Consider the following 23,366-nt stretch of genomic DNA (forward strand, 5'->3'; position numbering starts at 1 on the left):
TTAATAACCATCATAGGTATGTTTATGAGCAACCCCATGTTGGACATGTTAAGATTGGATTGGGACAAAGAGGAAAGCCTGGCCACCGTAGACTCCTTTCCCGGTTATTACCTTTACTATTTGATGATTTACATGCATGTTAGTTGAGCCAATAAAAATACATATCAGTAAACAGATTCTCTCCATGCACAAATGGTTATTGTTTCTATGAGGTGACCTGTGTTAACAGAACATTGAATAAATTATCACTATAGAAGAAAAAATTAATCAATGGAAGGCCATGATCCTTAATGGAAGACATCCCCACGATCTGAGCAGAATGTCTGGCTCAAAGTGGGAGACCTCTTCCCAGAAACAGAGGAGTTCCTTGTGGAAATACAGGAACAGGTAGTTAACACAAAAATATTATCAGAAATACATAATTAAAGACCAACAAATTCCAGATGATTAATGCAGTAAATGCCAAATCAGAAAAAAATTAACACATTACAAGATCCTGCAGCAGTTTCACTCAATCTGATTTCTGACACAAGCACAATCCAGTGGCAAATATCATTCACCAAAATATAAAACTCATAAAAGACACCATACCTTACTATAAATACAAACCAGTTCCAGTTTTAGAGTCAGAAGCCTACAAATTATGTTGTGACTGATCCATTTCTACAGATAGGACAATCCATAATAATCAGCCAGATATATAAACAGCGGAAATTACCCAAAACATTCAAATGGGCAGGAAATACGGAGGTTAAATATCAATGTCATTTTTACTTGGCCCAGAGATTTTATGCACGAGAACATGTCAGACATAACTGCAGTCAGCTCATCTTTTCCTTCAGTCTGCAGTCATAAAGCAAATTCAAGGGAGAACTCTTCACCACAGAATAGTGACTGTTTAGAACCCATCACCATAGGGAGAGTGAGAGGTGAACAGCAGGAATGGATTTTAAGTCTGTCATAGTTTAGAAACACTATCACAGACCAGCTGGGCTGAGTTGACTCCCTTCTGTACAGTGGATGTGTTGTAGATTCACTCAATACCTGAGACAGAGTTTAAAATAGAACTGATTTATTTGTCACAAATCCAGAATATTAAACTCCGGTTCCATTACTGTGAACATCAGCAGAAGAAACTCCTCCCGTGCCCAATGACCAGGGTGCGATGAACAGCAGCAATAATTGCAGAATTCAGCATGGTAGCGTAGTGGTTAGCACAATACTTTACAGTGCAGGTGACCTGGGCTCAATTCCCACCACTGCAAGTAAGGAATTTTGTACATTCTCCCTGTTAGCCACCTGGATTTCCTACAGGTGCTCCGGTTTCCTTCCACAGTTCAAAGATGTATTGGTTGGTAGGTTAATGAGTCAATAGACAATAGACAGTATGTGTAGGAGTAGACCATTCGGCCCTTCTAGCCAGCACCGCCATTCACTGTTATCATGGCATATCATACACAATCAGTACCCCGTTCCTGCCCTCTCCCCATATCCCTTGACCCCGCTATCTATAAGAGCTCTATCTAACTCTCTCTTGAATGTATCCAGAGACCTGGCCTCCACTGCCTTCTGGGGCAGAGCATTCCACATATCCACCACTCTCTGGGTGAAAAAGTTTTTCCGCATCTCAGTTCTAAATGGCCTAACCCTTATTCTTAAACTGTGGCCTCTAGCTCTGGACTCACCCATCAGCGGGAACATGCTTCCTGCCTCCAGCGTGTCCAATCCCTTAATAATCTTATATGTTTCAATCAGATCCCCTCTCATCCTTCTAAATTCCAGTGTATACAAGCCCAGTCGCTCCAATCTTTCAACATATGACAGTCCCGCCATTCCGGGAATTAACCTTGTGAACCTACGCTGCACTCCCTCAATAGCAAGAATGTCCTTCCTCAAATTTGGAGACCAAAACTGCACACAATACTCCAGGTGGGGTCTCACCAGGGCCCTGTACAGCTGCAGAAGGACCTCTTTACTCCTATACTCAATTCCTCTTGATATAAAAGGTCAGCATGCCATTAGCTTTCTTCACTGCCTGCTGTACCTGCATGCTTGCAGGTGTACTGATGTACAAGAACACCTAGATCTCGTTGTACTTCCCCTTTTCCTAACTTGACTACATTTAGATAGTAATCTGCCCTCCTGTTCTTGCCACCAAAGTGTATAACCTCACATTTATCCACATTAAACTGCATCTGCCATACATTTGCCCACTCACCCAACCTGTCCAAGTCACCCTGCATTCTCATAACATCCTCCTGACATTTCACACTGCCACCCAGCTTTGTGTCATCAGCAAATTTACTAATGTTACTTTTAATCCCTTCATCTAAATCATTAACATATATTGTAAACAGCTGCGGTCCCAGCACCGAACCTTGTGGTACCCCACTGGTCACAGCCTGCCATTCCGAAAGGGACCCGTTAATCGCTACTCTTTGTTTCCTGTCAGCCAGCCAATTTTCAATCCATGTCAGTACTCCGCCCTAATTTTGCCCACTAATCTCCTATGTGGGACTTTATCAAAAGCTTTCTGGAAGTCCAGGTACACTACATCCACTGGCTCTCCCTTGTCCAGTCATTCTAAATTGTCCCATGATTAGGCTAGAGTTAAATCAGGGGATCGTTCAACAGTGTGGCTCGAAGGGCCAGAAAGGCATGCCCTCACTGTATCTCCAAAAAAAAAGAAAAAGTCACTTTAGAACTTGTCTCTGGATTCGGCAACTGTGATGGTTAAATATTGAGCATGCAGCTCAATTAAACTTTATCCCCAGTGTGAACTCGCTGATGTACCTTCAGTTGAGATAACTGAGTGAATCCCTTCCCGCAATCGAAGCAGGTGAATGGTTTCTCCCCAGTGTGAACTCGCTGATGAACCTTCAGTTGAGATGACTGAGCAAATCCCTTCCCACAGTCTGAGCACATGAATGGCTTCTCCCCAGTGTGAACTCGCTGGTGTACCTTCAGGTCAGATGACTGAGCGAATCCCTTCCCACAGTCTGAGCAGGTGAACGGCCTCTCCCTCGAGTGCACTCGCTGATGTGTGTCCAGTTGAGTTGACCGAGCAAATCCTTTCCCACACACAGAGCAGGTGAATGGCCTTTCCCCAGTGTGAATTGACTGGTGTGTCTTGAGACTGGATGACCGTGTGAATCCTTTCCCACAGTTTGGGCAAGTGAATGGCCTCTCTCCAGTGTGAACTGACTGGTGTGCCAGTAGATGTGATGACTGAGTGAATCCCTTCCCACAGACTGAGCAGGTGAACGGCCTCTCCCCAGTGTGAACTGACTGATGTGCCAGTAGGTGTGATGACTGAGTGAATCCTTTCCCACAGTCTAAGCAGAGGAATGGCCTCTCCCCAGTGTGAACTGACTGGTGTATCTGCAGATGGGATGACCGACTGAATCCCTTCCCACAGTCTGAGCAGGTGAATGGTCGTTCCCCAGTGTGAACTGACTGGTGTGCCAGCAGGTGTGATGATTGAGTGAATCCCTTCCCACAGTCTGAGCAGGTAAACGGCCTCTCCCCAGTGTGAACTGACTGGTGTATCTGCAGGTGAGATGACCGACTGAATCTCTTCCCACAGTCTGAACAGGTGAATGGCTTCTCCCCAGTGTGAACTCGTTGATGTACCTTCAGATCAGATGACTGAGAGAATCCTTTCCCACAGTACGAGCAGATGAATGGCCTCTCCCTAGTGTGACCTGACTGATGTATCTGTAGGTGGGATGAACGAGTAAATCCCTTCCCGCACACAGAACAGGTGAACGGCCTCTCACCGGTGTGAACACGCTGATGTACCTTCAGGTCAGATGACTGAGAGAATCCCTTCCCACAGTCTGAGCAGGTGAATGGCCTCTCCCCAGTGTGAACTCGCTGGTGTGTCTGTAGGCTGGATGACTGAGTGAATCCCTTCCCACACACAGAGCAGGTGAACGGCCTCTCTCCTGTGTGAACTCGCTGATGTCTCTTGAGGTTGGATGAGTGAGTGAATCCCTTCCCACAATTTAAGCAGGTGAACGGCCTCTCCCCAGTGTGAACTGACTGATGTGCCAGCAGGTCAGCAGACTGAGTGAATCCCTTCCCACAGACTAAGCAGGAGAATGGCTTCTCCCCTGTGTGAACTCGCTGGTGTACCTTCAGTTGAGATGACTGAGAGAATCCCTTCCCACAGTCTGAACAGGTGTACAGCATCTCCCAAGTGTGAACTCACTGATGTGACTACAGTGTCACAAGGTCATACTGAGTGAATCCCTTCCCACAGTCTGAGCAGGTGAATGGCCTCTCCCCAATGTGAACTTGTTAGTGTCTCTGCAGGTGGGATGAGTGTGTGAATTCCTTCCCACGGTTCTTTATGAATTCTCTAGCAATGCATCAAGTCTGAAGTCAGACATAGAGAATCCCTTGCACAATCAATGCAGCTGAAGTCATCTCACACACAAAGGACGTTACCAGCTGGGATGAGATACTTCTTATACTTATTGGTGTTACAAAGGAAATATCTGGATAGAGACAGCAACATGACGTGTTGTTATTTTTGGGATTCCTGTTCACAAATTCTTTGCTGTTTCCAACCTGTGAAAAGATTTACGAAAGACATCAAAGGATGAAGGACAACATTTCAGATGAGATAAATTTTAGTCTTTATGCTGAGCTCTGACACCACACCGTTACAGCAAAACTCAACCCAAGTTGTGAAAAAAAAGTCATCTTCTAACTGGGCATCAGGGCTGGCCATCATCTGACAGCCTTCCTGTCCGTAAAAGAATGGGACATTTCTACCCATTTTCAATCTGTGACTTGGCTCAGTTTGATTTTCTCCCTTAGTATTATTCACAATTCCTTCTAAGCTGTGGGGCCAGACAGTAAGTGAAATGCTCACACACAGAAAGCTGTGAGGCTGGAATTTTGTTTATATAATATTAATTTAAAGAGCTGCACAGTTTTCAGGGTGTGTACAAATTTTCTGTGCAGGCTGTACAGCAGTTTAAAAAAAGCAGATTAATTATTATTTCATGTTTTGATCATGTCCCAAAGTGCTACAAAGAGTTGTGACCTCTCCCTACACACAGAGTGATTGATAATTGTGAATTCAGCAATCCAATGCCTATGAATATGAAGGGGAGGGCAGTAGTCTTTCTCATTGGAGTGTGGCACTTCAGTGATGTGAAAGCTGCAGGTCATTTGTAACGCAGGACAAAGGTGTTTGATATCATTATGTACGCAGAAAATTGGTACTAAACACATTCTCATCGATAAAAGGTCTAGAACAAGAGGAGAGAATAAGCACACACAAAATGCTAGAAGATGTACAAAAAAGCTGGATGAACTCAGCAGGTCGGGCAGCATCCGTTGAAAGAAGCAGTCAACGTTTCGGGTCGAGACCCTTCGTCAGGTCTAAAGGAGGAGGTGGCAGGGGCCCTATAAAGAAGGTAGGGGGAGGGTGGGAAACCAATCAGAGGAAAGATCAAGGGGTGGGGGAGGGGAAGCAGGGAGGGAATAGGCAGGAGAGGTGAAGAAGGAATGTAAGAGGAAAGCACTATGGGTAGTAGGAGAAGGCAAAGTCATGAGAGGTGATAGGCAGCTAGAAGAGGAGACAGAGTGAAGCTGGGATGGGGGAAGGGAATTACCGGAAGTTGGAGAATTCGATGTTCATACCAAGGGGCTGGAGACTACCCAGACGGTATATGAGATGTTGTTCCTCCAACCTGAGTTTGGCCTCATCATGGCAGTAAAGGAGGCCATGTATGGACATATCCAAATGGGAATGTGAAGGAGAGTTAAAGTGAGTGGCAACTGGCAGATCCTGTCTGTTGTGGCGGACGGAGCGTAGGTGCTCAACGAAGCAGTCCCCCAATCTGCGTTGGGTCTCGCCGATGTAGAGGAGGTCACACCGGGAGCACCGGATGCAATAGATTACCCCAACAGACTCACAAGTGAAGTGTTGCCTCACCTGGAAGGACTGTATGGGGCCCTGAATGGTGGTAAGGGGGGACGTGTAGGGACAGGCGTAGCATTTACGCTTGCAGGGATAAGTGCCAGTTGGGAGATCTGTGGGGAGGGACGTGTGGACCAGGCAGTCGCGGAGGGAACAATTCCTGCGAAAAGCAGAGAGGGGTAGAGAGGGAAAGATGTCCTTAGTGGTGGGGTCCTGTTGAAAGTGGCAGAAGTTGCGGAGGATAATATGCTGGATCTGGAGGCTGGTGGGGTGATAGGTGAGGACAAGGGGGACACGGTCCCTGTTGTGGTGATGGGAGGATGGGGTGAGGGCCGAAGTGTGGAAGATAGAGGAGATGCGGGTGAGGGCATCATTGATGACGGCAGAAGGGAAACCACGATTCTTAAAGAAAGAGGACATTTGGGATGTCCTGGAACGGAAAGCCTCGTCCTTGGAGCAGATGCAGCGGAGACGGAGGAACTGGGAATAGGGAATAAAATTTTTGCATTTGGCAGAGTGGGAAGAGGTATAATCAAGGTAGTTATGGGAGTCAGTGGGTTTATAGAAGATGTCAGTGGACAGTCTATCTCCAGAGATGGAGACTGAGAGATTGAGAAAGGGGAGAGAAGTGTCTGAGATGGACCATGTGAATTTGAATCCATGCTAGAAGAACTCAGCACGCCAGGCTGCATCTTTGGAAGAGTATGGTCGACTTTTCAGACCGAGCCCTTTCATCATGAACAGTGCTGCTGAAAGGTCTCGGCCCGAAACATCGACTGTACTCTTTTCCATTGACGCTCCCTGGCCTGCTGAGTTCCCCCAGCATTTTGTGTGTGCTGCTGGGATTCCCAGCATCTGCAGATTTTCTCTTGTTTGTGGAAGGTAAAACAAAGGTGATTTTCTCAAGAACTAAAGCTCATAGAAGGAGTTTGTTCTTTTTCTTCCCCACCGAGTTCCTAATGCCTGGATTTAGATGGCTGGAGCTCGGCTGTGTCTGAGAGACCCGCTCCCATTCCCTCAGCCGAAATCTCCCCGGGCCCGGGTACGGATCGTGGTCTGAGAGAGACGGGAAAGACCGGGACTACCCCGGAGTGCGGGACCACGGTGTATTCGGATCTCACAGCAACTGTCCCCCCGTCGGGGTGCGGACGCCGGTGATGGTGAAACTCCCGCCCGGAGCCCCGATCCTACCTGCCGCCGATTCCCCAGAGCCTGTGTCCGCTGAGCGCATGCGCGATATCCGGGGCTCGTCCGGTATCGTTACGCATGCGCGTTTGATCGCCTGGGCGCTGTCGGCGAATTCCGAGTCGGGGAGTTTCTTCAGCGATTGTTGTTTCCTCGCCATAGTCTCAAAAGCAGCTGCTTTAACACAGCGAACTCCCACAAACCATGTATTCAATATCAACAGGTATTCCGTGTGTCGAAATCCAATCCACTTCCAAATGCAGATATACAGCAAAGCCGAACAGATTCTGCAGATACTGGAAACAACACACAAACTGCGACGGGAACTCGGCAGCTCAGGCGTATTTAAGGAGAGGGATAAACTCTCTAGGCATGGGGAGATGTCTTGGCCCAAAACGTCGACAATTTATTCTTATCCATTGTTGCTCCCTGACTCACTGAGTTCCTCCAGAATTTTACAGCTATAACCAACATTTTTTAAGTCAATCAGTTTCCACATGTTGCTGATCTTTCATTTGTAGCCGTATCCTCCTAGTCTGATTCCCTGCTCCTCCTCCTCCCCGTAAACTCTAGACCCCACTACTTTCTGGGTCCCAATGTCCTGATTTGTGCTGCCCCCCCCCCCCGGTTTCTGACTCTGCTCCGTTGAAGATTTGCCCACCATTCTGCTCTCATACTTTAGAAGAGAGTGGTGTGTTTCAACGACCAAGCTGTGTGAGGCACAGCTCTTTGAAATCAGTGAAAATTGCCCATAACGTTGGGGGGGGGGAGGAGTTTAACGACACACGACATTCTTCTTTGGCCCATAACCCTGAGGAACAAGGAACGTCTGGGGCAAAACCACAGTAAGCTCAACCTGTTATTCAGTCTGGAGAAAATCAAGCAGGAAATACAAGGGAATCCTCTTCCCCCACAGTGGTGACCAGTTGTAACCTATCATCACAGGGAGGGAGAGAGGTGAACAGCAGGGATGGATTTAAAAATACTGATATGGAACAGGAACACAGGCAGGGACCAGTTGGACTGAGTGGCCTCTCTACTGACCTGAGAGCATCCTGAGCAGCTGCATCACTGCCTGGTTCGGAAATTGCACCATCTCGGATCGCAAGACCCTGCAGCGGATAGTGAGGTCAGCTGAGAAGATCATCAGGGTCTCTCTTCCTGCCATCACAGGCATTTACACTACACGCTGCATCCGCAAAGCAAACAGCATTATGAAGGACCCCATGCACCCCTCATACAAACTCTTCTCCCTCCTGCCGTCTGGGAAAAGGCATTTGGGCTCTCACAACCAGACTATGTAACAGTTTCTTCCCCTAAGCTATCAGACTCCTCAGTACCCAGAGCCTGGACTGACACCTTACTGCCCTATTGTCCAGTTTATAATTTATTGTATTGCCTGCACTGTTTTGTGCACTTTATGCAGTCCTGGGTAGGTCTGTAGTCTAGTGTAGTTGTTTTTTTTTTTCTCTCTGTGTTGTTTTTTACGTAGTTCAGTCTAGTTTTTGTACTGTGTAATGTAACACTATGGTCCTGAAAAACGTTGTCTCATTTTTACTATGTACTGTACCAGCAGTTATGGTTGAAATGACAATAAAAGTGACCTGACTTGACTTGACTTACTGCACATTAGGCCTGTGCCAGGGACAGTGAAAACCTGTGAGCGTTCAAAACAGAGCTGATTTATTTGTCACTGATCCAGAATATTAAATTCCGGTCCCATTAAAGGTGAACATCAGCAGAAGAAACTCCTCCCATGCCCAGTGACCAGGGTGTAGAACTGGGTGTGATGAGAACACAGAATATTCTCATAATCTGACATTAACAATCAGTCATGAATTTGTAACTGGATTCAGCCACCATGATGGTTAAAAATTTACCATACAGTTTATTTGAACTTTCCCCCTGATGTGAAGTTGCTGGTGTTTCAGCAGGTGTGATGATTGAGTAAATCTCTTTGCTCACTCAGGAAAGAAACGTGGCCTCTACTTGTAAACTCACTGGAGCATCACAAGGTGGGTTAGTGTAATGAATCTTTTCCCACACGTGGAACAGGCGAATGTTCTCTCCCCAGTGTGAACTTGTTGGTATGATTGTGTGAATCCCTTGCAAACTGAGAGCCAGTGATTGACATCTCACTGCTATCAACTCTCTGGGAATTTACCAGCTCAGATCACGGACATGTACACACATTCGGGTTCTCCTTGTTACAATTGGTGTGCTGACTTCCAAACAGCTCCTCCTCCACATTCAGGGATCGGTGGCTTTCAAATGCTGGTGAACAGACAGACACAGCAGAACGGACGATCTGTTGTGTTTGAGATTCCCATACACAAATCCTTTGTCTTTTCTACCTTGTAAAAAGTTTACAGTGGACGTCTATGGGTAAAGGACAACATTTCAGATCATTTTAGTCTCTATGGTGATGTCTCATGTCAAACCGTTGCAGTGAGGCTCATCACAGTTTGGAGGAACAACACTTTATCTTCTCACTGGACACAGTTCAGGCATCTGGACGCAACTCAGAGTCAGCAATGCCATTGACCCTCAAGAGCAGGTGATGATGCTTTCTCGTTGGAGATTGACTCTGTGTGGTACTTTTGTGGTGTGAATGCCACTGGTCGCTTGTTACTCAGTACATTGATATGTACCCAGAGAGAATAGAAAACAAACATGGTCTCAGTGGCAGACAGTCAGAACCACAGGATGTTGAACAAAGTGATTTCCTAAATGAGCAAAGGTGACACAATGATTTTGTCGACTGTCCATTCCTCCCCAGAGATGCTTCCTGACCCACTGAGCTCTCCCAGTGTTTGTGAGTGGCTGGAATAAGTGGGTCGATTTCAGACTGGAAGGAGGTAATGCTTGGAGTACCCTAGGGATCGGCTCTTGACCTCAGTTGTTCACTGTTTAATGACCATGAGGAGGGAAGGAGGTGTGAGATGTCCAAGTCTGCCGATGACACAGAGACAGTGGAAGGAAATCTGATGCTGACATTGTGATTCTGCATCAAGTGATTCAGAAGGCAGATGGCACTTTGGCCATTACTGCACAGGGAGTGGAGTTTAGGGACGGGGCAGTGCAGTTACCGTTGTACACAGTGTTGGTGATGACACATCTGGAATTCTGTGCAACACACAGAATGCTGGAGGAACTCAACAGGACAGGCAACATCTATGGAAAAAAGTACAGTCGACATTTTCAGCCGAGACCCTTCAGCAAGACTACAGAAAAAAAGCTGAGGAGTGGATATAAAAGGTGGAGGGAGGGAAGGGAGAAACACAAGATGATTGGTGAAACCTGAAAGGGGAGGGATGAAGTAAAGAGCTGAGAAGTTGATTGGTGAAAGAGATACAGGGCTGGAGAAGGGGGAGTCTGATAGAAGAAGACAGAAGGCCACGGAAGAAAGAAGAGGAGGGAGGAGCACCAGAGGGAGGCAATGGGCAGGCAAGGAGATAAAGTGAGAGAAGGTAAATGGGAGGGGAATGGTGAAGGAGAGGGATGAGGGCCATGACCAGAAGTTTAAGAAATTGATGTTCATGCTTTCAGTTTGGAGGTTACCCAGAGAGAATATAAGGCGTTCTTCCTCCAGCTCGAGTGTGGCCTCATAGCGACTGTAAAGGACTCCATGGATGGACATGTCAGAACGTGAATGAAAAGTGGAATTAAAATGTGAACTGTTTGGACTAATTCTTGCTACCCTAATCAGAGCAATTGAACATAGACACAAGGAGTTTTTGCTATGGACCTGCTAAACCTGAGATCATTCTCAGATAATCTGTGTATCGTGTACAATGGAAAGTTTGCAGAAGTAATCTCATTATCTCAGCCTAGTGTCTAGGTGACCTGGTGGATTGGTTTGAACCAGAATCAAGGGCTCAAAAGAAGTCATCAGAGGCATGAAGCTGTGTAGCCTTTGGACTACATCCAATGCGAAGGGTCAGATGACTCATCACCAATAACACAGCAAAACAGCATTCGAACTGGTAAGGAATGAATATAAAAGCAGAGATTTTCAGATACAAGGTAGTGATAACTGCAGAGAAGAACCCCGCAAGCCAGAAATTGGGAGAAGAATGATTGATCATCTGGGCAATGGAAGATCCCCTATTTTGGTGTTATAAATTGGAAAAGTGGTCTGAGTGAGTATTAGTACAAAGGGAATAATAGAATTCATGTTCTAAGTGTTGACTCTGGGTCAACGACATTATGTTGCTGTTTGTGCAGAGACAATTAGTATGAACTTTGATTAATTAAGAGGCCCCATGTGCCACCTAGGCACTAAGGGTTCAGACGACGATGACATTGATTAATTAAGAGTTGCATAATGAATTTCCTAACCTAGTTTTGTTGATAAATGGTCAACATATTTTGGCATCCTGGGGTGCACTTGGAAAGAAAGAATAGAGGGGTGGGACCCTAGTTTCGAGCTGAACCATCCACTAAATTAGGATATTAAAATGGGAAAGGAAAAGACCAGGAGAACCCAGAGGGTTTGGAGGATTGGAGAAATTGCTTTCTTAGTTATATATTAAGAAAGCAGCCTGATTATGAGGAGTGGATAGGAAAGTTTGAGAGTGGAGGGTCAGGGACCCTGGGGGATGCATTGTGGAAACCAGTTAGTGAAAAGAAATCAAATAAATTCCAAGAGAATAAAAAAGCTGCTATAATGGGATGTATGCAGGAAAATCTAATTGAAGTGAAGAGAGAAAAACAGAAACTGGCAGAGGAATTGTGTAAGTGTAGGGAACTGTTAGAGTGAAAGAGATGAAAGAAAATAAAATTCTGAGGGAGCAATTTCAGGCGAATTTGATACACGAGTCAGTTTCAGACTCAGTGTGAATGTGTGACAAGAAAAAAGGATAAAAATGAAGAGTAGTGTAAAAGGTGAATACAGAAGTTGAGAAATGGAAAAGTCTGTCAGGATTTATGGACAGAAATCAGCAGCTGGGGGGAAAGGCAGTGCTGATCACACCATGTTTAAACCAGATCAACTCCAAGCTCAGAGAGGAGAGATATGTACACGATGCAAGGACTGACAATGACGGGTGATGTAGACTGGGGTGATTTAACGTATGAGGTGACATAGTTTAATGGTGAGGATGACTGGGGAAGTGGGCCATCTCCTTATGGATTTTTTCAAAAGGAGTGGAACCTTCAATGTCCTCTGCCCCACTACCGCCCATGGTAATGGAGAGAGCTCAGGAGACACCGGAACCACAGGGATCAGTTGTGACATGGTATTCTACCCCTTCTGACTTGGCCCAGTTGCGTGCTATAGCTGTGAATATCCCAAAGTGTGGGCTGGGACAATCCCCAACCCCAGGAATCCCCAGGAACTTTTCCAGCACATTTAGCAGCACAGGATAGATCACAGTTTAGATGAGGCAGAGGAATGGATGTTAACCCTTCTGTGTCTAACTTCAGTGTAGACACTGGAGTCTGCTGGAGGAACAGGCACCAGGCCAGGGACCCTGAGTGATTTACAGGAGACTATATTAGAAGCTGAAGGGGCTAATTAAGGTGACCCAGTGGAGGCTTTGCATAAGTGCAGACAGTGGAAAGGGGAGTGTCCTTCTACATTTGTGACAATGTTGTGGTCAATTTTCTCAAGTATTTATTGTTTTACTTTGGAAAGGCGGATATTGACTCAGTAACAAAGCAGTAACTGGCTGAGGACCTCTGTATCACACAGTACTAAGGAGAGCAGAGGACTGTGTGAAATGCTTGATCCTACAGATCCCACACACACTGAAACATGAGTTCTGTTATGAGTCTGGCCACAATGAATATAGAATTGAGTCAAGTTTTATAAACAAACATAAACGTTTATCAAACTCTGCTCAACAATAGTGAGTAGTATTCAAATGACTTACTTAACTGGAAGTTAACTGCTGCACGGCAACTCTGGAACAGTTCTTAAAGTGGTAAATGTGAACAGTCTTAAAGTGGTAAATATGAAAGTCCAAGTGATTGAAACAGGCAATTAGGTGAGACTTTCCTGAAGTAACGAATTCCTTGTCCGAAGGGTTCACGATGAAGGAAATAAAAACGGCTTAAAGGAACTGACCTTTTCCTTGGTGAATAACACTGCACAACCCTTTCTGCTCTTACAGGCAGGGGTTATCTCTGATGCAGGTCACTGTTTCTGAATGAAGATTCAATTAGGTCGATCCTGTATTAAACCACCGAATGACACCAACTTCACTCGATCCTTCGGGTTCCTGTACTTCGGTAAAGTCTTCACTCTCCAATACTTAGATTTTAAAACTAAATCAAAGATACATCAAACAAAACTGGCAGCGATTGGCAAAACTGCTGGCACAATGATTCTGTACCTTACAGTAGAAAGTAAAACTCCACTTTAAAATGAAACTGCATCATGAGACAAACACGCAGCATAATGAAGTAACTGACGAATTAAACGACAACTCAACACAAAACTCCTGCATCACAGCAGACTTTCCCATTTTATACCTGTTGAGAACATGTCATCACGTGATGTCACACTGGCGGGAAAATTACATCACCTCACCATCACAAGACCATGCTCACCAGATAATCAATTACATCATGGTCATAAGACAGTCACAAGATACCCACAGGGTATGTAACAGTTCTCAGAAGGATGATACGAGTACGGGAAAAGGAAGTAATGCAGAAAGCTACTAAGGAAGATGAGGGGAAACAGGGTTCTATAATATCCCTATAAGAGGTCAAGGTGCACTGTGGCTGAATGAAGGGAGCCAGGGTACATTATCAGGGTAAACCGCCTTCGCCCTCAACAGCGCCGCCTAGTAGAGGGGGTGGTCAAGACAAGGTTCAAGTGCCTGCATTCCACCTGTTATGAATACTGAATCACTTGAAAAGGTTTCAACTGTGGACACAATGGTCACTTTGCCAGGGATTGCTCACAACCCAAATGGTCAGGATGTAACAAAGGCTCCATTGCTCCTAGTAGGCCAACCACATTTATAGGCATCCGTTAGTCTTGAGAGACCATGGATTTGTGCCTTGGAAAGTTTCCAGGGTGCAGGCCTGGGCAGGGTTGTGTGGGAGTCCAGCAGTTGCCCATGCTGCAACCACATTACCCACAACATAATGTCCAGGGTGCCGATGAAAACCCTTGACTGTATCCGGAGTTACATACTGGGACTCCAAATGCACAGTGACGGTGCCAGGCCTCGGTTAGGTGGGTGTGCACCATAAGGTGGGATGGAGCAGCTAAACCTCATGTTGAAGCCAGGGTAGGAAGTCACCTGTAATGTATGGATGTATTTCTTTTAGAGCAATGCCTCCCCTTAGCACTACATATCAACTGATAACTTATCTATGTCCATTGAGCTGTTGCCTACGCATGCATATTGATCTGCCCACTCTCTCTCTCTCTCGCCGCAATGTGAAAACACAAGTTAAAGCCATCTCACGTGTGTGTGCTTTTATATAATTGGTATGTAGTTGCAGACACAACAGACTAGTGACGAATACGAGCCTGAATGTCAGAGAATGTCACCAGCTACACCAACAGTTACAGGACAATAAATAATAGAGGGACAGTGAGAGGAAAGAGTTAAACAGTACGGAAAAGGCTGTTATGGATGCTGACAAAGGGACACATGAGTAACTGCATAGTACACTGCAAAAAGCACATAACTGACAAAGTTAAAGTGAAAATAATGTGGCGATGGCCTTAGTTGGAAAAGTTGATGAATTTGATACTGCTAATGAAGGCTGGGAGTCATATATTAATAGTACAGTATTGAACTGTATTGTAAAGCGAATAAAGTGGATGAGGAAAAGAATGCCACAATGCTTTTTATCTTATTGGGTGCTAAAACATACAGCTCTTTTATGCTATTTAGTAACTCCTGAAAAGCCAGCAAGCAAGACGTTTGATGAAATTGTTGCAATTTTACAAAATCACCTGAGTCCTAAACTGCTGGTAATAGCTGAAAGATGTAAATTTCACAAAAGGAACCAGTCATAGAATGAAAGCATTTCTGAATTGGTCAGCACAACATTGAGGGCTGACGAGCCTGTATTGTGCTGTAGTATTCTAGTGTCTAGATTTAAAAAATAAAGAATACATCGCAGAACTGCGCAAACTTTCCCAATACTGTGACTTTAGAGATGGACTTTCAGATGCATTAAGGGTCAGGCTTGTATGTGGATGCATAGACAAAGTACTCAAAAGAGGCTACTGACTAAAAGAGACCTAACCTTAGAATGGTCATTGACCTTTGCGATATCATCAGAGACTGCAGCAAAAGATGCAGCAGAACTACCGAAAAACAGTTTAGAATGTGAAATATACAAAATGGCCCTGAATGGCACAAAAAGCCAAAAATGTTATTGATGTGGCAAATCCTTCCTTGATGCAAATAACTGTTGGTTCAAAGATAAAGTTTGCAGAAAGTGTCACAGACAAGGTCACATTGACAGTACGCAAGGCAGACAGAAAGCACAACCAAAGAGGAAAAAAAACAAAGTGAAAAGTTTCAAATACAAAACTAAGCAAATACATAAAGTGACGAAATGTGAAACTGAATCAGATAACATAGCATCTGACAAAGGTGAGCTTTCCTGCTTAGAACTGCATAGTATTACTGAAGCAGATCACAAAATCATTGGATCACAATAGATGTGTCTGGTGCAAAGCTGAAAATGGAACTGGATACAGGGTCAGCTTTGTCTACGATTTCAGAGGCTGACTACAACACTCTGCTTTCTAAGATACCATTAAAGAAGACCTCAGTGATGCTGAAGACCTATAAAGATGAAAAAGTGTCTCCCAAAGGCAAACTGAAAGTGAAAGTGACATATGGAGGCCAAATACAATAGTTCAAGCTTTATGTATTGAAAAGTGGAGGACCAGCACTTTTCGAACATGAATAGTTGAGAAAAATCCAACTAGGTGGCACACAATCAAAGCTCTCAATGTGATATCAACAGGTAATGGCAACCCAAATGGTAGCACTAACCAGAGATTGGCACAGCTTAATGCTAATGAGGTGTTTGAGAAGGAGATTGGTAAACTCAAAGGCATGAAAGCTGGAATTGAACTGGATGAAACAGCAACACCAGGATTCCATAAAGCACATCCAGTGCCTTACGCACTATGTCCTAAAGTGGAGGCTGAACTTCAGAGCTTGGAGGCATCTCAAATTCCCTACAAGGTTGAATGGAGCAATTGGGTCATGCCCATTGTGCCGGTGATCAAGAAAGGGAAGTGCTGGAGCCAGTTGCATATGTGGGGATTTCAAAGTAGGCATCAACCTGGTGCTGTGTACCATGCAGTATCCCCTGACACAAATAGACATTTTTATATCTTCGGCAGGTGGGAAGATGTTTTCAAAGATTGACTTGTCATGAGATTATCTGCAAATGGAGATTGAGGAGTCAAGCAGGAAGTTCCTCACAATCAACATTCACAAAGGACTGTTCCACTGTAATCATCTCATCTGTGGTGTCGCATCAGCTCCAGCAATTTGGCAAAGAGCAATGGACTAAGTGCTCCAAGATATCCCACAAACACAATGTTACCTTGATGACATCACTACGATTGGCACAAATGGCGAAGAGCCCCTCCAGAACTTTGGTAAAGTGTTTACCAGGCAGAGTGAGTACGGTCTGTGTGCAAACAGAGAGAAATGAGAGTTTTCCAAGAATGAAATCTCATATGGTGGACATGTCATTGACAAGCATGGCTTACGTAAGTCACAAGAGAAGATTGAAGCAGTGCTACAGGCACCCAAACTGGAAAATGTGTCACAATTCAAGTCATACTTGGGCCTTGTAAACTACTACCCCAGATTTCTCCCAAATCTTGCCGCAGTGCAGCCCCCACTGAACACACTGTTGCAAACAGGGGCAAAGTGGGAATGGTCAAAAATATGTGAAAGTGCATTCAAGAAAACAAAGAGACTAATAATGAGACTAAGAGATGAACTGCTCTCCCATTATGACCCATCTCAGCCCATCAGACTGGTGTGTGATACATCCCCCTATGGCATTGGTGCCATTTTAGGACACACTATGAAAGATGGATCTGAATCCCTGAGTGCATTTGCTTCAAGATCACTGACGAGTGCAGAACGTGACTATTAAAGAATTAATTGAGAATTAAAGAAGTTCCACCACTACCTCTGCGGACAAAAGTTTACACAAGTGCCAGATCACCAGTCCCTTGTGTCCATTTTCAGTTCTGGGAAGGGAATTCTAGTGATGACTGCTACCCAGTTACAACGTTGGGCACTGTTCCTAGGAGCCCACTCTTATGACATAGAGTTCAAGGGTACCAAACAACACAGCAATGACAGCTCATCACGTCTTCCACTGTTGGCAACTGAAGAACAAAAGTCTTCATACTGTGACCCAGCAGAAGTGTGCCACACCGCACTGGTGGACAAGTTGCCAGTAACAAATTTTGAAATACAAAGAGAAACAAGGAATGAGCTGACATTATCAAAAGCCTATGACCTTACCGTGCAAGAATGGCCAGCTCATGGTAACCTTATGTTTCCAAAGTTCTCGGCAAGACGAGACCAATTGTCGATATGTTAAAGAACGCTGATGTATGGATCCCGTGATGTGCTTCCCTCTAAACTCTTCTCCAGAGTGTTAGAGAATCCGCATGAAGGACAGTCAAGATGAAGAGTCTCGCCCAGAGCTATGTGTGGTGGCCAGGAATAGATAGACAGATTGAAGATTTGACCAAAAGATGCTTGGGATACTAAAAAGTTCAAAATGCAGGAAAGGTACTAGCATGGATAGAAGATTGGCTGACTGGCAGAAGTCAAAGTGTGGGCATAGAGGAAACCTTTTCTGGTTGGCTGCCGCTGTGCAGTGGTGTGCCACAGGGATCGGTGTTTGGACCACTTCTTTTCATGCTGTATGTCAGTGATTTGAATGAAGGAATTGATTGGCTTTGTGGCGAAGTTTGTGGACGATATTAAGATAGGTAAATATTACAAAGTACAAAAGAACGAAGTAAATTTTAGTATCAAAGTACACACGTGTCACCACATACAACTCTGAGATTTGGTTTCTTGTGGGCATAGTCAATAAATCTATAGAATAATAACCCCAACAGAGTCAGTGAAAGACTGTCCAACAAGGGTGTTCAACCAGAGTGCAGTAGACAACAAACTGAAGAAAGAAAGAGAGAAAGAAATATCAAGAACATGAGATGAAGAGTGATTGAAAGTGAATCCACAGATTGTGGGAACGTTTCAATGATGGGGCAAGTGAAGTTGAGTGAAGTTATCCCCTTTAGTTTAAGAGCCTGATGGTTGAGGGGTAATAAATGTTCCTGAACCTGGTGATCTGAGTCCTGAGGCTCCTGTACCTTCTTCCTGATCTCAGCTGTGAGAAGAAAGTGGTGGGTGCCCCTGAAGGCGAATGCTGCTTTCTTGAAACAATGTCTCATGTAGATAATAATAATAATAATAATTTTATTGATCCCAAGTGGAAAATCATTACATTGCAGCTGCAACATTTAAAAACACACTTAGCAATAGTAATAGATAATAATGATAAATATAATAATAATAATAATATAATATTAACTCATATGTGTTCAGTGGTGGGGAGGGCTTTACTTTTGATGGATTGGACTGTATCTGTTATGTTTTGTAACTTCAAAACATTAAACTAATTCAATGGAGGACACAGGAATCTGAAATGCAATTCTAACTTGGAGTTTACTTTAAGTGAGCCCCCCCCCCCCATTTCATGTGGTAGTGTAATGACATATGCAGTTCTCTTATTTATACAGTACATACAACCCATAATGAATTATTTATGTACATATATGTACAAGGTTACTCAAATATTACTGAAATATTAAATACACAATAGCATCCACCATCTTGTTGGAGGATTTTCCATTCAAGATTATTGGTGATTCCATACCAGGCTGTGATGTAACCAGTCAGTACACTCTCCACTACACATCTACAGAAGTTTGTTACAGTTTTAGATGTTGTGCTGAATCTCCACAAGCTCATAAGGAAGTAGAGGCACTGCAGTGCTTTCTTCGTCATTGAACTTACTTTCTGGGCCAAGGACAGGTCCTCCAGTCAACCAGATTTTCAATCTCCCTCCTTCTACTGATCCATCACCACATTGGATTTGGCCGACGACAGTGAGGACACTTGAACACAGCATTGGAGCTGTGCTTAGCCACATAGTCATGAGTGTAAAGCCAGTGGAGCAGGGCACTAAGCATACAGCCTTGGAGGGGTAGGTAGTGTTGAGGAAGAAGGGAAGGTAGTGTTGAGGGAGCTGTAGAAGGTCTAAGACTGATTGGGGACATGGGGAAAGAAGTGGCAGTTGGAATATAGTGTAGGGATGTGTCTGGTCATAAAGACGGGAATTATTTTCTAAATGTGGAGAAAATTCAAAAATCAGAGGTGTAAAGAGACTTGGAAGTTCTTGTGCAGGACTCCCTAAAGGTTAACTTGCAGTTTGAGCCATTGGTATTGAAGGCAAATGTAGTGTTACCATTCATTTTGAGAGGACTAGAATACAAAAGCAATATGGAGGCTTTACAAGACATTGGTCAAATTGCACTTGGGTTACTGTGAACAATTTTGGGCTTTTGTCTAAGAAAAGATGTGGTGGCCTTGGAGAGGGCCCAGAGAAGGTTCACGAGAATGATCCCAGGAATGAAAGGGCAAAGACCGATTCAACATAGTCAACATAGCTTTATACATGGATAATCATGTCTAATTAATTGAGTTTTTTTTTGAACAAGAAGATCAAGATTGTCTACTTGCACTTCAGCAATGCCTCTGCAAAGGTCTGACAGACACACACACAGACATACTTGGGTTTTGTTACATCTGCACCAACCAAGAATAGTGAAGAAATATAGCAATATAAAACCATAAATAACTAAATATAAATAAGTTAATCATGCCAAGTGGAAATAAGTCCAGGACCAGCCTATTGGCACAGGGTGTCTGACACTCTGAGGGAGGAGTTGTAAAGTTTGATGGCCACAGGCAGGAATGACTTCCTATGACGCTCAGTGTTACATCTCGGTGGAATGAGTCTCTGGCTGAATGTACTCCTGTGCCTAACCAGTACATTATGGAGTGGATGGGAGTCATTGTCCAAGATGGCATGCAACTTGGACAGCATCCTCTTTTCAAACACCACCGTCAGAGAGTCCAGAAGCTTAATTCACATGAAATTCAGGGTGAGACAGTCAATTGGATACAAATTTGGCTCAGTGGTAGGAGATAGACATTGATGGTGGAGGATTATTTCTCATCATGGAGGCTTGTTGACATGTTGTGCCACAGAGTTCGGTGCTGGGCCCACTGTTGTTTGTCATCTATGTTAACAGTTGGTTAGTATTGATCAGTAAGTTCACAGCTGACACCAAAATTGGTGATGTAGTGCACAATGAAGATAATCTGAGATTACAGTGGGATCTTGATGAAATAGGGAAGTGGGCCAAGAAATGGCAAATGCAATTTGGTTTGGACAGTGTGAGGTGTTGCATTTTGCTCAGTTAAACCAGAGCACGACTCACACAGTAAATATTAGGACCCTGGGGAGTGTTCCAGAACAGACAAAGTGTTCTAGAACATAGTTGCCTGAAAGCAGTGATACAGACAGACAGGATGCTGAAGAAGGTGCATGCAACACTTGTCTTCATCAGTCAGGCACTGAGTACTAGTGTTGGGATGTAATGTTGCAACTGTACAAATCAGCGGTACGACCACACTTGGTGCACAGTTCTGGTGTCTGAGCTGGAAAGGGTGCAGGAAAGATTCTCAATGATGTTACCAGGGTTGGAGAGCTTGAGTGATAAAGGAAGGCTGGATAAGCTGTGACTGTTCTCCCTGGAACATAGGAGGCCAAAGGGTGAACTTGTCAAAGTATATAAAATCATCAGGTGTACAAATAAGTTAGCTGGTCAGACTTTTTCTCAATGTAGCGGATGCCTGTGCTACTTCAGGCCAAGAAAATTCACCATGCCTAGACTGCTTGTTCCTCTGCTTAGATACTGCCTGACCTGCTGAGTTTCTCCAGCACTGTGCGTGTGTTGATCTGTACTCACAGCATCTGCAGAATCACTTTTTTTACATCTGCATTTATAAGTAGGTTGGTCTTTGACATTTGACACGTGGAATACCATTTGATATTGAATATATTGTTTGTGGGAGCTTGCTGTGTTAAAGTAGCTGCTGAGATTCTCATATAAAAACATTAAGTGTTTTTGAGGTAGGTGGCATGGAACTCATGTTTGTAATCATGTCTTATGCACCTTGCTTACCCAGAAACCTGCGCATTTCAGAACAAACATGAGAAAGTCTGCAGACATTAGAAATTGAAAGCAACACACACTAAAAGCTGGAGGAACTCAGCAGGGCAGGCAGTATTTATGATAAAGAATAAATAGTCAATGTTTCAGACTGAGACTCTTCTTCAGGACTGACAAGAAAGGGGGAAGATGCCGGAATAAAAAGGTGGGGGGAAGGGGACGGAGGCTAGCTGGAAGGTGACAGGTGAAGCCAGGTGGATGAGAAAGGTCAAGGGCTGGAGAATAAAATATCTGATAGGAGAGAAGAGTGGACCATAGGAGAAAGGGAAGGGGGAGGGGTGCTGGGGGAAGTAATAGGCAGGTGAGAAAAAGTAAAGAGTCCTGAGTGGGTAATAGAGGGAGGGCAGTGGGATTTGTTTTCTGGAAGGAGAAATCGATAGTCATGCCATCAGGTTGGAGGCTACCCAGACAGAATATAAGGTGTTGCTCCTAAACTATGAGGGTAGCGCTGTCTTGGCACAAGAGGAGGCCATGATCCACTTGTCAGAATAGGAATGGGAATTGAAATTAAAATGGTTGGTCATCAGGAAGTCCTGCTTCTCGTGGATGGGCGGAGTGGTCCCCCAATTTACGACGGTCTCGCCAATGCAGAACAGACCGCATTGGGAGCACTGGACACAATACATGATGTCAGAAGATTCGCAGTTTAAGTGTTGACTCACCTGGGAGGACTGTTTGGGGCTCTGAAGGGAGGTGAGGGGGGAGGTGCATGGGCAGGTATAGCACTTAGGCCACTTGCAGGGATTAGGGCCAGGAGGGAGAATAGTGGGGAGGGACGAATGGAGAAAGGAGTGATCCCTGAAGAAAGCAGAGAGGGTGGGGTAAAGATATGTTTAGTGATAGGATCCTTTTGGAGATGGTGGAAGTTGCAAAGGATAATGTGTTGGATGTGGAGGCTGATGGGGTGGTCGGCAAGGACAAGAGGGACTCTATCACTATTATGGCAGTGGGAAGATGGGGTGAGTCCAGATGTTTGGGAAACAGATGAGGTGCGAGTGAGGACAGCATCAATAATGGAGGGAGGGAAATCCGTTCTTTAAATGAGGACGTCGTCTCTGATCTCTGATGTCCTGGATGGGAACGGATGCAGTGGAGGCAAAGAAACTGAGAAAAGGGAATGGCACTTTTACCAGAGATAGGGTGAGAAGATAATTGTGGGTATCAGAAGGTTTGAAGAAGATGTCTGTTAACAATTTATCTCCAGAGATGGAGACAGAGCGATTGAGTAAGGAGAAGGATGTGTCAGAAAAGGAACAAGTGAATTTAACAGCAGGGTGAAAGTTCGAGGTAAAGTTGATTAAATTGATGAGCTCAGCATGGGTGCATGAAGTAGCACCAATGCAGTTGTCAATGTAGCAGAGTTGGGGCACATAACCGGGGAAGGCTTCGAACAAAGACTGTTCTACATAGCCAAGGCAGGTATAGCTGAGGCACATGTGAGTGACCATGGCTACCCATCAAGTTTGGAGGAAGTGGGAGGAGCCAAAGGAGACACTGTTCAGGATGAAGACCAGTTTTGCCTGATGGAGGAGAGTGGCGGTGGTGGGGGATTGTCTGGTCCTTTAGTCTTAAAGGAAGCAGAGAGCGTTCAGGCCTTCTTAATGGGGACAGAAGAGTATAGGGCCTGGACGTCCAACGTTAAGATGAGGCAGTCCTCCTTCAAGCTGATAGCATGGATACAGTATTAATTTCTCCTTCAAACAAACAAATAACCCCTCCTTCTAGTCTTCAGTCTGACTTTTTACTTCTTCCCACCTGCCTATTACTTCCCCTGGGCCTCCTCCTCCCCTTTCTCCTCTGGTCCACTCTCCTCTCCTATCAGATTCCTTTTTCTCCAACCCTTGACCTTTCTCACCCACCTGGCTTCACCTATCACCTTCCAGGCAGCTTCTCAACCGCCCCCCC

At 44.7% G+C, this 23,366-nt stretch overlaps 1 protein-coding gene across 1 annotated transcript in view; it reads right to left on the reverse strand.

The window, feature by feature from the left end:
* The window catches only part of LOC140730144 (uncharacterized), a 132,308-nt gene that overhangs the window by 74,795 nt on the left and 34,147 nt on the right, over window positions 1-23,366 (reverse strand). The window contains 5 exon segments of the mRNA XM_073050276.1: window positions 775-843; window positions 2,764-4,208; window positions 7,130-7,373; window positions 16,667-16,753; window positions 16,910-16,978. Coding sequence (XP_072906377.1) covers window positions 775-843; window positions 2,764-4,208; window positions 7,130-7,373; window positions 16,667-16,753; window positions 16,910-16,978 — 1,914 coding nt within the window.

This window comes from Hemitrygon akajei, chromosome 7, assembly GCF_048418815.1.
Source record: "Hemitrygon akajei chromosome 7, sHemAka1.3, whole genome shotgun sequence".
NCBI lineage: Eukaryota > Metazoa > Chordata > Chondrichthyes > Myliobatiformes > Dasyatidae > Hemitrygon > Hemitrygon akajei.